At 41.3% G+C, this 17250-nt stretch overlaps 1 protein-coding gene and 1 long non-coding RNA gene across 2 annotated transcripts; one reads left to right on the forward strand and one right to left on the reverse strand.

Moving 5' to 3' along the window:
* Positions 1–6060: 6060 nt before the first annotated feature.
* Positions 6061–9099, forward strand: TCF21 (transcription factor 21). The gene is made up of 2 exons (XM_067542512.1): positions 6061–6643; positions 8602–9099. The coding sequence occupies exons 1-2, from the start codon at positions 6194–6196 to the stop codon at positions 8689–8691; spliced, it is 540 nt and encodes a 179-aa protein (XP_067398613.1). The 5' UTR covers positions 6061–6193; the 3' UTR covers positions 8692–9099.
* Positions 9100–10016: 917 nt separating this feature from the next.
* Positions 10017–16881, reverse strand: LOC137149139 (uncharacterized). The gene is made up of 3 exons (XR_010918673.1): positions 16134–16881; positions 12963–13130; positions 10017–10119 (listed from the first exon to the last, which is right to left on the reverse strand). It is a non-coding gene; the product is annotated as an uncharacterized lncRNA (long non-coding RNA).
* Positions 16882–17250: the final 369 nt, after the last annotated feature.

The following is a 17250-nucleotide window of genomic DNA, read 5'->3' on the forward strand; positions in this document are numbered from 1 at the left end:
TCATGAAATATATTGTTTCTTGCATACTTCTCTCTTGAGCATTTGGTAGAGGGACCCGTGACTTATAATGTCAACTATGAGGCAATGTTTCCAAGATTCATCCTGTAAGCATTAGATAATATAGTGTGCAGCAGAGATGGGCGGATATCACACATCATTGTCTGTGAGTTCTTGCTTGCATTTTAAAATGTATTTGCATCAGTCAAGCTCACACCCTTTTTGTGTCTGCTTCCTATCAATGCTGGAGAGCTCGAGGCTTATTTGCTGTGCATAGTTGTGAGAAGCAACTGGTAAGCTTGCTTATTTGCTCATGGACAGCACAAATGGCAGTTTATGATGATAAATTTATGTAGGTGATGACATTGGAACTACTTGTTTGTGTGTGCCTATAACAGTAATGTGTCTCTTTGTAGGAAAAAGAGAAGGAAAGGAAAATGTGTCTTCTGCTGTTATAGCTATGCCTCTATATTTTGTGCTGTTCATCGGTAAAGCAATGGATCCCATACAGGGCATTGCTTAACACAGCAAGGCGAGAGGATTCCCAGTATTCCTCATCCGAGACCTGTCAGAGAGGCAGGAAATGAGTCACACAGGGACTTGACTGCAGCCTTCACAACGAGGGCCACAAATGCACACACACTTGCTTTGTGTCCAGCTTCTGTCTTCAATGTGTAGGCACTGACTTTTATTTATGCCGATGGGTGCTGGTGGGAGGGAGGGGGCTCAGGGAAAGAGGCAGGGCCTTGGGGGAGCAGGCGGATCGGGGGCAGGGCCATGGGGTAAGAGTATAGGTCTAGTTTGACTGCTATATTTGGGGGGAGGGCATGCACAGCATGGGAACAACAGACCCGGGTGATGGGTCCCTGTATAAACAGCCCCTGTGCCCCACCCCAGAGGTATCTGCATCCTCGAGTTTTGCCCTCCACTTCTCTTGCTCATTTGCCAAAGAGCTGCTGGATGTGGGCCTGGTTGAGCCTGGGCTAGAAAGGAAGAGGAGGTATGGATCTCCCATTGCTAGCCTTACTTGTGTTCTGGAGAGAATGGACCAGACCTCACGCGCCTCGCACAGCTGGGAAAGAACCCCGGAGCCCTGGCTCCCAGTCCCACACCACAACCCACCAGACCCCATTCCCTGTCCTTCTCCAGCTGGCCTTGGAGCACATCTGTCCATCCCCATCTGTCTGGATATTCTGCCTTGTATCCTGGAGACGACTGATTGTCACTAATCTAGATATGAGCATGGACAGACCTCCTCCCCCCGCCCCCAGGATCTGTGTCCCTGTCGTCCCCCCCCCCCCCGCCCCCCTGGCCAATAGCCCCAGATTCCTGCTACCAGTCATTGGATCTCAGTGTTCGGTGATCCAGGGCCTCGAATGCTGCAAGCTTCCTCACAGCAGTGCCCACGCAGGTCATCTGGTGCTGGGAGCTTTCCAGCAGCAGTGCCCCCAGCTCCCTCTGTCCCGCCAGCCCAGATCAGAGGAGATTTAAGCCATTTCCCAAAATCCCCCCATCCAAGTCTCCAGTGGTTCCTGGTGAAACCACCACTAAAGGCCTCAGCCCTGGGCTGCAGGGACCCCTGCCCATCTGGTCCATCCCTCTTCCTCTTCCTCCCTACCCCACTCCCTTCCTCCTGCCTTCCAGCTCCCAGACACACTCCATCCTTTCCCCACTTCCCTGACTTTTCTTTCTTTCTTCCGTGTTCCCTCCATCCCTTTCTTCCTCCTTCCTGCTCCTCCACCCCCTGGCTGCAGGGCCTCATCAGGATTCTGCTCACGGCCGCTGAGCGCCGCAGCAAATCTCAATGACCCCTCCCCACCCCAGATCTGACAGGGAGCCCAGGTGCAAGGGGAGAACTGTGACTGGCTGGGAAAACAGGCTGAGATAAGGAGCCAGGGAAGGTGTGGGGAGAGACTGAGATTGGATGAGGGGTCTGGTGGGGGATACTGGGACTGGAAGCCAATGGGGGTCGAGGGAAGGACAACTGGAGATTGGAGGATGTGGGAGTTTGATCAAACTAAGATCCAGAAGGGGGGAAACTGGGACTGACTGGGCAAGGTGACTGGGACTGGGGTGAGAAGACTGATGGGGCGGTATTATCCTTATTTTATAGATGGGGACCTATGCCACAGAGGCCCAAATCCTCAAAAGTATTTAGGTGTTTGATTTCAATGGAAGTTAGGATCCTAAATATTTGTGGGGATCTGGGCCAGAGCGATTAAAGTCAAAAGTGAGCACTAATTTGAGGTGCCCAATCTGAGACGCCGAAAACCTGATTCTTCAGAGTACTTAACATTCTCTAGCACTTGATATGTTCAAAGCACAGCTCCCACTGATTTCAGCTGCAACGGTGAGAACTCAGCACTTCTGCAAAACAGACCCCAGGGTCTCAAGTCGGGGTATGCGCAAAATAAGGAACACAAAATTAGTGAGCACCTATGAAAAGTTTTGTCTCATGACTTAGCCAGCATTACATGAAAACTGGGTGGCAGAAACAGAGATAGAATCCAGTTCTGCAGGGCAGCATTCATCTGTCTGAAGCCCCCCACCACTACCAGCACTATCCCTCAACATGTTATGTCTATGAAGTATTGTCTGCTTTTGTAGTGTCTGGCCTTGCAGCTTTGATAAATTGTGAAACTGTAGAACTGCCTAATTCTATTGGATATCCTGTGAAACATGCAGTATTTGGAAACATATAGAAGCTGCAAATCATTTACCTTTTTGTACTTTTCACTGTGTATATCTCTATGAAGACTATTACGAAATTTAATCACACTCACACAAAAATCATGAAACCATCCTCTCTCCCTGAAGTCCCCTGCCATATGCACTACACACTTTCCCACTTGCAACAAATGAAGCAGACAGCTACCTCCTTCACTATGCAGCTGTTGAATTCCCATGTCCATCCTGTGCACTAAAAATGTAGTATGTGATCATAGAATCATAGAGTTGGAAGGGACCTCAGGAGGTCATCTAGTCCAACCCCCTGCTCAAAGCAGGACTAACCAGGACTAACCTCAATCATCTAATTAAAGACTGTATCATATTATTATTACTAGTATTTATTTGTATTACTGTAGTGCTTAATGCATACAAACAAGGGGGCCAGATTGTACAGGCAGCCTTAATTCTGGCATTTCCTAATTTTTGAGTGCTTTGGTTTTTAATCTTATATTCTTTTTAACATAATTTTTTGAATGTATCTATATGTGTATATATACACTACATATGTATCTATATTAAAAATATGGTCTATATTAGTCTGATTCTCAGAATATATGTGTGTGTATGTATATATACACGCACACACTGTATCTCTCTCTGTAAAAAAATTATGATCTATATTAGTTTGATTTTCAAAAATGCTGAGGACACAAAACTCCATTTGAAGTCAATAAAAGCCACAGATGCACACCTCCTCTAAAATTCAGATTCATAATGTCTGTTTGTGAATATGCATTTTATAACGTATTTATTAGCATGTGTTTTTGATGTTTTTATAAAATCTGAAAATTACTTTTGCTTTCCCATCTAATCAAGACTTTCAGAAATTTCTAGGCTGCAGTTAAAAGTAAGGTAACTGAAAGCCTGTGTAGACATGGTGCTTGATATCCTTTTACTATTTTCTGGGCTTCTGATACTGCCCTTTTCTTGTGCTTTGCATATTGCACTCTGTGGCCACTTGCGCTCAGAGAAACAAGCAACTTCAACTTGATATTTCTGTATCCCTGCTCTGGGAAGAATCCTGTTGCTGGTTAATAACATCAATCACTTGGACCATAAATCTTTGCAGTGGATATGGTCATTTAAATCTCCACCTGCACAAACAACAATCAGGCACAGAAAATAAGAAAGCTCATAAATCTCTGTGCTGGTGATTAGTAATTTTTGGATCTGTAACAAGGATGTTATAAAGAAAGAAATCCTAATTCATTAATTAGGACTGATATGCTGACAATTTATTTAGTTTATAGCACAGGGAAAACACAAACAGGGCACAGTTAACATAACTTGACGTTAGAGGTTAGTGAATTCCCAACAGATCCCAGAGCTTGAAGATATGATATCTTAATGTACTTATCCTATTCTAAGTAGAGGGAGTTATCTTGCAGCCAAATAGCAAGAGCTGGTTTAAAGTTTAGCTCTGCACTTCTTTTTCTGGCTTATATAATTGAGGAAAAACCTAAATAGATGAAGACGTAAGAGATACTTTCATTCCTTATTACAATATATATTAAATAATATTTGCTCCTCTACAAAAACTCTCATCTGAAGATCTCTTACTACTGTACAAACATTTACTAATTTAGCATCACAGTATCTCCTAAATATTACTTTGGTTTGGGATTTTATTATAGAGGGCCTGATGCAATGCCCGCAGAAGCCAATGGGAATCTTTCCATCCGTTTCAATTAGCTTTCATTCAGGCCTGGAGCAATTAAGTTACACATTGTGATTAAGCCACCTGAATAATTGTTTTCTCTGGGGACCACAGTGTATGTTCTGGATATACACACCTGCCATATGTGGATCTGCTTCCCTGTAGTCCTGTTCTCTCCTCCCACACATATGCACAACCCAATCTCCAGAGAGACTTATTTTGGGTCCCTGATCTATGTGTGGGAAGGGGACAAGATAGGGAAGGAAACACAACAGACTTCATTTACTTTTCTATGGAGCTCCGTCTACACTTGGTTCCAGGAGCAGAGGCATTTAACCATTGACTTCAATAAAAGAAGAGTTAGGCCAGCAATGAATGCTTTTGAAAACTCTACTATATATATTTCAGAAAAAAAGCTTTACATGGGTCTTAATAACCTACCAAATTACATTTACACATTATGGTGGGATTATGAAAATGCTCAGTGTTGACCTAACTCTGCACTCATTAAAATCAGTGGCAAAACTCCCGTTGACTTTAATGGCAGCAGAATTAGGCTAAAGCTGAGTTACTTTGGAATTCCTACCCTATGGGCTGCCTCATGCTGTATTTACTCAGACAAACCTCCCATCAGGTCTTTGGTAATGGAACTTGCATTAAACTGAGTATAGACTAGATATATTTCTACAAATATATATGAACAAAATAAATATTAACATAAGTACCAAAATTTTTGAAAGAAATATATTTATTTAAATAGATGTTTTATTTAAAGGCAAATTTTTATACAAACTTTGCAACACTGGTAAATATTCTTCCTGATTTCATTTCAATGTGCAGGTATATATATTTATTCTATTGTTATTAAAAGTAAATATTCTAACATTAAATTATAATAATACTTTGCATTTATACAGTGCCTTCTGCTGGAAGAACTACTAAGTGCTTTGCAGATATTGATGAAGCAAGTTGCAAAGCCCAGCTGAGAATTAGAGAAGCATTATTATTATTATTATTCCCATTTTACAGATGGGTAAACTCAAACACTGAGAGATTAAGGTGCTTAGCCAAAGGTCACACAGGAAGCCTATAACAGAATTCAGATCTCCTGGCTTCAATTTCTGGGCTTTAACTAGGGGACCCATCTTCCCTGTTTCAGAATATATACTAGTAGGATGCATTCTCAAACAACCATCCACAAATTTATTTCAGATGAAGCTATAGGACACAGTTTAGAAGGTATGTGTTAAAAATCCATCTCCAAGTCTGCTGCGTGGTAGATCCTCTGTGCACCCTGATCAGGAGGCATTTTGGCTTTCATCAGGAGTCAGGGACAAGGATGACACCAGCTGCCTGGGTCATCTAGAAGGCAGGAGGGACAGCAATTGCTGAGTTCCAAGGGGCAGAGGAGGGGGGAGCTGCCTTGCTCCAGTTGTGAAGATTTGAATTACAATTTTGAAATCACTAGAACTCTTCTTTGGTGCCTGTTTTCCTCTCCTGCTCTTGAGCAGAGGTTTGTGAATGTGGTGAGCAGCAACAGGCAGTGGCCGGACAGGGCCCCTCCCCTGGGCTGCAGCCGGATCCGCCTCTCTATTCCCCAGATAAATTACTAGTGTCCTCACCAAATTCCTCAGCTTTCTCTCTCACTCAAACACGGGCAACGAGGGGGGGGGGGGCGGGGATCCTCTCAACTGCAAAACTATCACACCCCCCGGGCTAGGGAAAACGTCTTCTCAGCCTCTGAGCTATTCCCCCAACGCCTGGAAGAAGCTCTGAGGAATCCCCTGGTCCTTTTGCATCTCTCAGATCATGTCCACTGGCTCGCTCAGCGATGTGGAAGATCTTCAGGAGGTGGAAATGCTGGAATGCGATGGCCTGAAAATGGATTCTAACAAAGAGTTTGGGACTTCCAACGAGAGCAACGAGGAGGGCTCCAACTGCGAGAACGGGTCCCCCCAAAAGGGCAGAGGAGCTTCAGGCAAGAGGAAAAAGGCTCCCACAAAAAAGAGCCCTTTAAACGGAGTGAGCCAGGAGGGGAAGCAGGTCCAGAGAAACGCTGCCAATGCCAGGGAGAGAGCGAGGATGAGGGTGCTCAGCAAAGCTTTCTCGAGGCTTAAGACCACTTTGCCCTGGGTACCTCCAGACACCAAGCTCTCCAAACTGGACACCTTGAGACTGGCCTCCAGCTATATCGCTCACCTGAGACAGATCCTGGCCAATGACAAGTATGAAAACGGTTACATTCACCCAGTCAATCTGGTAAGCTACAGCCTGGGGGCGTTGAATAGTTTATAAATATACTGGATTACTAGGGGTGATGGGAGGAGGAAACAAGCCTATGTTGTACCCTGAATAGCCGACTGCTAGCAGACCAGCTGACTTAATATACCAGAGGCGTTGAGTTAGTGCCTTTGTTAGAATAAAACAGTCAAGTCACCTCCCTCCCCAAAAGCTGTTCGTTGACTTATAAAAGCTCTTCACATTATACTGGCACTGGCTTTTTCTGCGTTACTCTTTTAGAAAGGGGGGTGACGGGTCAAAAGGGCTGCAATGGTGCAAATCGAGTCAGTGACATTTTTTACACACGCAGTGTTGGGAGAGAGGTGACGTCCCTAAAAAAAATGGTTTAACAAGTTCATCGTGCACTCAGTATTTATCAAAACAGGATTTCTCGTTCGATTAAGTACCTTAAAACTGTCCAGGGTATAGGAACAGGTCCGATTTCCTAAACGTACCAAACGAATGATTCAGTCTTCATTTCTTCTTTATTTTCTGGTGTTTGTTGTTGTCAAATAGCACACGCACACAAAGCCCTTGTTTTTTAAAAATCACCATAGAGCTGTTCTTTCATTACCTCGGATTTACTGTTTTCCGGTTGTCTCTTCTATAAATGAGAGCTTTAAGAGTAAGGGGGGGGGGAGGGGGGAAATCCTCTAAATCCTAGGTGGGAGTTGTCTAATTTAACCACGAATTTAAAAGATGTATTCCCTTTTTTTAGCTGTTATTATAAAGTTGGAAGTACAATAAAGATAAATTAAACACGTTCTCATATATATATGTGTGTAATTCATTATTGTGTAATTTGTGTAATTAATACAAATTAATTGTGCAATTACATATATTTGTGTAATTCACTATTGCTCTATTGACAACCCTATCCATAATAATAACTAAAACCACTAAAAGGACTGACTATATATTTTTAAATCTGTGGTTAAAATAGATCATTCTTACTTTTCACTTAGCGTTTACATTTCAACACATTTGGTCATTGCACGGCAAATGAATTTCATAAAACTGTGTGGCCATTCAATGGGTTGATTTCCTTTTCAGTTTCTTTTCAAACTTTTTGGGCTTAGCAGGAAAATAACCGCAGTTTGCTATCCACGATGTGATCTGATCGTGGGTTTCAGCTATTTCTTTTTGAAACACTTGTATCTTAACTGTGGGTAGACACAGCAATCTAACAAACGGGCAGACTGCAGTCTGAGGGCAAACGTTCTGCAAAATATTTTTGGATGAGCAGCTTTTTATTGCTAAGGTTATCAGAGGAGGCTGCTCTTAGTGCAGCGATAAAACGAGGGGGAAATAATATCATTTAAATTGTGGATCTAACACTACACTCTTTACTCCGCTAAACCTCTCGGTAACCTAGTGGGACTTTTACTTGAATGAGAAGAGCAGGATTCGGCTTTCTATTAGTAAAATTATAGTAATCGGTACAGTATTAAATGGTGCGGCTTTTGATCAGAGAGCAAATGGATTTCATTTTAAACACAGAGGAGCAGCACATGAGAGCGGTGCTTTGACATTACCCAGTTTAAGAAGGACTGTTTTGGTCTGTCTTTACTCGTATATTTTAGTATTAATTATGTGCTCATGAAAACGCGATCATTTATCTAAAAAAATGACACAGCCCTGTTTCTGGGATGGATAGAAGACGATTCATCACTCGGAGGACTATATACATAATCACAGCGAGAGAGACGGATGTCCTTGGCTAAGCGGTTCTGTGTGCATTGCTAGAAGTGATTGACCCAGCCGTTGGTTGTCTAGCTCAGCCACTGTTTATGGGTGCTACAGACTTGGGAAAGCTCTTCGGCCCATTCATTCTGCTTTCTCCCAGTCTCGCTAAGCACTTGTAAGATCAGTCATAGTGATAACCTTTTTTTTTTTTTTTAAACCCCTTCCCCATCCCATGTCATTTCCTGCTACAGACTTGGCCCTTCATGGTGGCGGGCAAACCCGAGAGTGACCTGAAAGAAGTGGTGAACACAAACCGCCTGTGTGGACCTACAGCATCCTGACCAACCTCAAGCCGAGGAGATAATCTTCAGTGTGAGCCTGTGTGTGTATGGCGGGGGAGATGGAGAGGGAAGTTGGAGACCCCCCCCAAGGAACATTTCATACAGGCGAGGAGATTCATCCTCATCCTAACGAAGAGACCAAATGTACATTAGCAAAGACTCCACCCCAAAGATCTCATATATTTAACTTTATTAACGCGTCCTGCAGTGCAAGCCTTGCTGGTTCAAGTGCTAACAGGGAGGGAGATCAAACACAGCGTCCCAATGTGTATCTTTTGTATGATACCTTGTGAAATATGTAGATTCATAGAACAATTGACTTTGATAGTCACATCTATAAAGTAATTCACGTTAAAGATATATAGATCTATTTTCTTCAAACAGGTTTTGCTATATTTCTGTGAATAAATCTTCCTTTCTATTGAAAATAAATACAGAGCGGGCTAATTTTCGTTCAAGAGCTGGAGAGTTTTGTGGAATGACCATGTTCTCGGCTCTCCCGCAAGCAACCAAATGTATGCGGGATGATGTATCAAGGAACAAAACTCTTGACCCCAGATTATAAAGTGTTTATTTTTCTAATGAAGAGGATTTTTGGGGGGTTGGGGGGGTTACAGGGTTTGTAGCCTGATAAAAATAACTATTGATTGCCAGTTCGCACTTCTTTTTTTTATTATTTTTATATTATTTAGAAAGAGAATTACCCCTGACGTGTAATAATAACCTTGCAGAGTGGCCTCCTGCAATTTGAAACTGACCAGCAACAAAAATCGCAGCCTCCTGCTCCGACTGTTATGCTATAATTTTCACAGCACAGCTTTACTGTGAAGTACAAATTCAGATCGATGGTCAGACTAAATCCTTGCTTGCTTGCTTTCTTTCTTTTTTAATCTCATGTTTGGTAACTACAGGGGAGGAAAATCCAAGGCTGCTCAATTCTGGAGGAGGTTCACTTCCCTGACACTTTAATTCGGGGGGCAGGGGTGCTACTTAATGAGTTACTTATTGATGGAGTTCAGTTCGATGAAGGATTCGCCCCTAGGCCCGGGTTCATGGTGTCTAGAATTTTTAATTTAAACATCTTCCTCTCTATTGATCAGATAGTCTGTGGGAGATTAAGTTCAGATAAACAGAGAGCGCCGGGCTCTTTCCCCTGCCCCAGTGAAGCCCACAGGCAGCTGATGCGCCAGATCCCACCGAGCTGTTTAATGTTTCAGGGTTATGACCGCACTGTTTACAAGATGTCTTCGGTTATTTATACTGTTGTTATTATTAGCAGAGGGGCTTTAAATTTCCGCTTCACTTGCTCTTTCAATATTTTTTCGGTTCAGTTTGATACCTGGGTATTTTCTTTTGCTTTACGAAAATAGACAACCTGGGATTTCTGATCGCTGCCTTTACACCGTCTCTATCGCCGCTGGTAAGAGCCTACCAGGAAACGGGAAATGCAGAAGAACAAAAATCAAAACAAAACAACCGCTGCATGCAAGTTACAAGTGTCACCGAGACTTTAAGGGTTGGCTTTGGGGGAGCAAAGGGGGGAAGAAAAGACCGCGCAGGTAATCTATCCGCTTTACACTGGGAGCTAGGTGGTGATCCGATACCACTAGGAAGACAGCACTAGACAAACTTAGGGCCAGAACTTGCAAATTTGGGGGCTTAAAGTTGGGTTGGTATCTACATTCATATTTATGGCCTGATCCTGCAAGCACTTATGCACCTGAGTAAGTTTGTGCATTCCAATGCATTTCATTGAAGCCAGTGAGACCATTAGGGTAAGTCAAGTTAGATGTAAAAGGTTTTGTAGGATTGGGTTCTCAGCTATCTCTGATGATCTCGTTTTCATCTACGACGGCCATTGAAATCAATGGGAGCTGCGGACGCTCCACACCTTGGGAAAACAGACTACATCTTTAGGAGCCTAAATGCGGGTTTCAGTGATAAACATTAGGCTCAATCCTGAACCCTTGAACCAAAACTCCCCTTTACATCCATCAGACCTCTGCATCTGATCATTTCGGCCAGGATAAACAAATGAGATAAGATGGATAGAAGCCAACAGAAGTTTTGCTCTAGTAAGGACCGTGGGAGCTTGGGACCCAGGTACATCTTTCTGATTTTGTATCTCCAAACTCTGCACACCCTTATTTTTCTAGTGATGTTTCCTTAGCGTTTCTTCTCTTAGCTCTAGACTCCATCACGCTGTCACGTCTTCCATTTCGTTTCGCCATATAAGTGACCTGCAATCCGTTATTCAGGCAAAATCCCCGTTGAAGCAAGGGAGATAGAATCCTGCCCTATGTTACATAAACAGGGTCCGGACTCAAATAGGAATAAGTGGTGAGGTTACAGACTATTATTAGATGGATGCTAATAATAGCATAGGATAACAGCCTATTGCAAATCGGTTTCCTGATTTGTCCAAGATATCAGTATAGTGAGTTACTGATAATATTTCTCTTTTAATAACCTCTTATTTCATTTTACATTTAGATTCACAAATTATTTAGTCCTCTGGGTGACCCAAATCAACAAATCTACATTACAAGAGAACTATGATCTAGTAAATTAATGTAACTAACTATAAATGGATAAACACATTATGGTCTCATAAATACAGCTAAAGAAAACAACTATCTCAAACTTATATACGTATATATATGAATTTGAAGTAATTGTTCTAATGCTTTTTAACAGTAGTGCTCTTTAGTTTCACTTTCTCACATCTTTAATTTAGCACTTAGTGAAATTAAAAACCCAGAGACACATCCCCAGCTGGAGCAAAGTAACAATAATCCCCTTGACTTCAATAGAGCTATGCCAATTTGAAACAGCTGAAGATCTGGTCCTGAATATTTTACTTATTATAGGGTAAATATCAGTGGGTCAATCCTGCATTCTTTTGCACATGTAAAGAGGATGGGAACTTTGCCTGAATAAAAACTCCAGGCCCAGAAGCATGCTTTTACTCCCACAGAATCAATTGGAATTTTACCATTCACTTCAGCAGGAACAGAGAATCAGATCCCGTGACCTTAAACATAGGTGTACATTAGAATGAAGGGTCTCTTGAGGTTCCCCTTTTTATATTATTTAATAAAATAGAAAAGCAATGTTATTGACAATCAAAATCATGAGTTGGGTCAATATTAACTACTGCTTGCTAAAGACTTGAAGCCAAGTGCTGTTCTTTTTTCACACCTTGAAGTCAATGGGAGTTTCGAGAGTACAAAAAATGCAGGATTAGACTCCAGATTTCCTACATAAACAAGTTCCATCTCTTCACCACCCCAGTTCTCAATAATGACTAAATTCACTCAACATTTTTCTGCTCCTTTTTTAGTCTGGTTATATTAATAGTTCATTAAAGGCTAGGATTTCCAGGGATAGTTGCCTCTTGAAATGTATGGGAACAGGAAATAGTCTAAAATGAAAGTATGAGAAATGCAATTGCAATCTTGTTTAAAATCGTGCATTGAAAACTATGTAGAGACAACAGGTTCATAGACACAAAGAAACAGATTATGCCACCTTTCCTCACTTTGGGTAGCACCTTATTCTGCAAGTAGTTCCACTCAAGACTACTTATGGAGGAAGGTACTCCTCATAATGAATAAAGGAGCTGGCATGTGGCCTAACGAGACCAACTGTGCAGCAAACAAACAAAAAAGTAAATGGTTTTATTTAGATGTAAAAAAATGAATCAGATGGGTTTTTTTACATGTATTTATGAAACTATAGGTAAAATTTTCAAAAACTTCTAAGTGAGTTGGGAGTCAGTCCCATTTTCAAAAAAAAAAAAAAATAATAATAATTAGACTCAGGCACTTAGGAGTCAAATTTCCATTGTGGATTCCTAATTGCCAAAGTCACTTTTGAAAATGGGATTTAGGATCCTAAATCACTCAGGCACTGTTGAATTTTTTCCCTTTAGTTTCATAAACTATTCAACCACTTCTCACCCATGCTGCAGGTCTTTATAGTCAGAGTGTATTTGCCAACTACAACCCTCAGAAAGCAAAGAGGTTTGAGCAGCAAATGGTTGTCTCCATTCAAGACTGTGCTATCATCTCTGTATGATGGAACCCACCAGCCCATAACATCACTTCCCCTATGTGGGATGGAAAGGCAGGCAGATGGCCTATTGCAGCATATTGTCTATTGCTTCAGATCAGAGCCTGGATTAAATTCTCTGTAGTAGTACACCTGCGGTGCCCAACTGCAGAGCAAGGAGATGGAAAGGAGTGGGGGTTGAAACAGAACACACCTACTCTTCACCCAGGGTCGGTCCATTTTTCCATCTGCAGTCTGGTGCACTTGGTTGCTGTATATTCAATCCACAGATGTGTAATGAATATGAAGTTGCGTTTTACTCCATGTAAACCCATTTCTTGACTTTGAAGCATTGCCTTCTTCTGGGAGTTGCACAACAGCCATTGCTATACATCGCAGTAAGAAAGTGGGACAATCTGAATCAATACACATTAAGTGAAATGATGTATCTCAATCCTTGCACACATACCCCACACATACTATGAGAGTATTTTATTTTTCTGTTATAAAAATATTTGCCCTCATCCTCCTGCCCTACCTGACCTTTCTTGCATCATTCAAATCCCTCATGAAAACATACGTCTTCTGTGGTGCCTTTGAACAGTAGTCTACACTCAATAATCCAGATGGTTATTAAAAAATACACAGCACTCTTATAAGACTGTACCCTCAACCTGTGCATCATATCTGTGTGAACTTTGCTATTTGTATCTGAGTTAGACTTTGAATTGAGGGTAGGGACTGTGTTTTTACAGCACTGATAACAATAAATATCACCAATGAGATTTAAGGACCCGTTTCTTTAAAAATACGTATTAAGAAGAATATGACAGCAATGGCTTTGGAGAAGTCACATGCAAGCACATTTTCTTAGGCAGTGAGTCACAAGTATGGGGTCACAAATGTTCATACTTCAACCAAATACACTATTTTGCTGTGCCCTATCATAGTATATTAGTTTCACACTGTCCTTTCCCACAGATGAAAAACCTTAGGCCTGGTCTACACACAGTTTTTGTACTGGTTTAATTATGTCAGTAAGGAGTGTGGTTTTTCACAGAAGTAGTTAAATCAGTGCAACACCTCTGTGGATACAGTTATACCAGTATGAAGGTGCCCATAAATTTACAACAGCAAGTTATATCTGCATAACTATGACCACACAAGGGGTGTACTACTTTAACTATATAGGTTTCAAATTGATAGCTAAAACAATCCAAAAACTGTGTGTGGACAAACCCTTACTGTCAGAACAGTCTTCAAATTAGGCATTCTTGTGACTTATGAAACTTGAACTTCTAAACTTACTAAATAAGCATTAATATGTGTGTGTATGTGTACAAATAGACACAGGCATCAAATGAAGAATATGAAGTGTCCCTAGTGAGGAAAACATTTGAAAAAATATCCCTCCTGATTCCTTAAAATATGTGAGGTAAAAGAGTGAAAAAAGACAAGCATATCTATATTATACTGCACTCTTTTGTACCCAAGTTCATTTCCCAGCTATAAAAATGGATGAACTGTTTACTACAGTCATAGATTCCATGGCCAGAAGGGACCACTGTGAATCATCTAAACTGACTTTCTCTATAACACAGGCTATAGATCTTCCCCAAAATAATTCCTAGAGCATATCTTTTAGAAAAGTCCTTTTTGGGTTGTTTAGCTGTTGTTTAGAACAATGTGGGTGAGGTAATATCTTTTATTGGACTAACAGAAGTTGGTCCAATAAAAAGATATTACTCCACCCAACGTGTCTGTCTACTATGCTGGGACCAACAAGGCTACAACAACATTGAAAAAAAACATTTAGAGCAATGTCATTCCAGATCACAGAGGCCAGGAAAGGGGAGAGATAGCAAGATAGCCCCAGACGGAGCCTCTGTGTAGCTACCCAGGGAGGATACAAGAGAAGAAGAGGTGAATGAACAGCCATAGAATCATCTCTCTCTTCCTCCCGCTACCACTCTGTCCTTCAAAAGGGAGGGGGAGGAACCATTAGCATCTAGATCACAAAAGGGCGGAGTCAGACCACCAAAGAGGAAGGGAACGTAACTGAGTGAGCCTGAGAGCTGCAGCTGCCTTTGTCTACTCCGGGAAGAACATCTGTGAAATTCTGGACTACAGCAGCAAGGAGGAGGAGAGACAATGAATGTTCCCAGAGATGGAGCACACACAGAGAAATAACTGTTCAACTGGACGGCAGCCCAGATCGCTACAGCTACATACCTCTCACCCTTCAAACATATATGAGACAAAAGACAGTGTGTGACAAATGATCAGAATGACAGGACTTTTGGGTTTGTGCCTACTGTGATATTTTAACCATCAAGACAATATTTTTCTCCATTGAAACAATATAATAATAATATACGTCTGTTACACAAACAAATATATAATGAGACGCTGTCCCTCCCCCCCAGAAGCTTACAATCTAGTAGACAACACAAAAGGTGGAAGAGGAAACGGAGGTATTCCCAGCTGTTGAATCATTAGATATGGATGAGCAGGCATACTTCCAACCCTAATCTTCTAATCTAGATGATGAAGACCAGCCTTTTTGTGAATGTAGCACTTTGCAGGATGAGGCCTTGGAGATGTGACTTGCTCAAAGTCACACAGCAGTTCAATGGCAGAGCCAGGAATAGAACCCAGGTCTCCCAAGTCCCATTATCCACTGGATCAAAAAGATAGCGATAACTGGCCCATGCAATAGATCTTCCAAAGAAGTTGAGGGAGCATACAACCTGTAGGGAATTGCAGGAAGCAGGAAAGAATTAGTTGTGGCAATTTAGAATGCTGTAGGTGAGTGCAAGTAATTCAAGGTCTTGTTGAGAGGCAACAGGGGAAGATGGCTGTTAGAGAGCATATGCGTGTTTCAAGATATCTGGTTAAACCTCTAAACTTTTTACCTTGTTTCTAATTGTGTGCACCCATTTGCTTACTGAGCTGCTGAATTTGCATGCAAAATTAGCATATGCCTAAGTGCTGTATTTGTATATACAATTATCTGTTTCCACACGCAAATACACTAGTTATATATGCATCTGCCTGTCCATACTTACGTGTACAATTAGAAGCCCTGTATTGAAAATATAGCCCAGTATGAATGAAGAACAAGTGATAAACAGATATTTGGAAGCTCAAAATAATGTGGAATTTATTTATTTATAATACAAAAATATATTTATAACATCAGGGTCCTAACTAAGCATCTGTATGGAATTAACACTATAAAAAGTGAGGACCTGAAAAAGTAACAGCAGGTTTGTGGAAAATAAGTACATTTAGACATTGTTTGTAACACCAGGCATTTAAGAATATACTAAAAAAGCACAAAGCTGGGTATTAAAGCCAAAAGTTTAGTTAAGCCACCATTTATTTACCTTTTTTTCATAACATGACTGCACAATTACTCACAAATGGACCACAGTCCTCCAAAGAACTTCAACATCTTTTGGGAAGGTATATAGAGCACCTCAGAGGAACTGCCAAGTTCCACAGGAGGCACTAGAACAATCAGTGTGGCAGCTGAGGGGTCTTTTGTAACATCTGAGGGTGATTGAGCAGACTACAGACAAGGAATGGAAAGTCACATGACACACCCCAGAAAACTGCTAGAGATTGCCAGGTGTCTCACTCAACTACAGGATATGAACTACTGCTCTAAACTTATGAGAATTCCTACTTTCAAAGAGTTTCCTCAATTTACTGTGCTTCTTCCATGTAAGTTTCTTGCAGTGTTGTAGCGACCTTGGTTCCAGGATATTAAAGAGTGAAGGTGGGTGAGGTACTACTTTTATTGGACCAACTTCCATTGTGAAAGAGACAAGCTTTCGAGCTATACAGTGCTCTTCTTCAGATTTGTGAAAGGTACTCTGAGTCTCTCTTTCATCAACAGCAGTTGGTCCAATTACAGCTATCACCTCACTTCATGAAAGTTTCTATCCATTTCATGAGCCACAAGGTGGCAGTCCGGTTGCACATAAGCATTAAGCAAAGACTAGGCAGGAGATGTAATGTTCCCAATGTTGCAAAAAGTAAAAATTGCTGTAAGAAGCAGTGCTATCCTTAATGTTGTCCCAGAAACTAGATTAAAGATTGAAGTGGGGAAATCTGAGAAAATTGCATCTGATCAATGCCGATTTTGGGGTGAAAATTAATGGGGATATAGAAAAAGTTGTCCCAACTCTGCGTGTCAGAGCTTTTATAATAATAATTTTAAATCAGTTTCATTATTCTATACACAATTGATCCTATTCCCCTATAATTTCTTACATAGAAATACAGATTTATAGAACTAAAGTTTCAGAAAACCTTAAATAAGAATAATACATTGCCCTCTATAGTACCTTTCAGACAAGGTTCTCAAAATGCTTTACAAAATTAAGGTTCACAACTCCACTATGAAGTAGTATCATTATACCCATATTACAGAGAGGTAATTTAGGGCACAAAGAGGCTAAGTGATTCTCCAAGGCCACATTTCAAGTGGATTTCAGA

The sequence above is a fragment of the Emydura macquarii genome, unplaced genomic scaffold, assembly GCF_026122565.2.
Source record: "Emydura macquarii macquarii isolate MOO-44397 ecotype Brisbane River unplaced genomic scaffold, CSIRO-AGI_Emac_v2 contig_705, whole genome shotgun sequence".
Lineage (NCBI taxonomy): Eukaryota > Metazoa > Chordata > Testudines > Chelidae > Emydura > Emydura macquarii.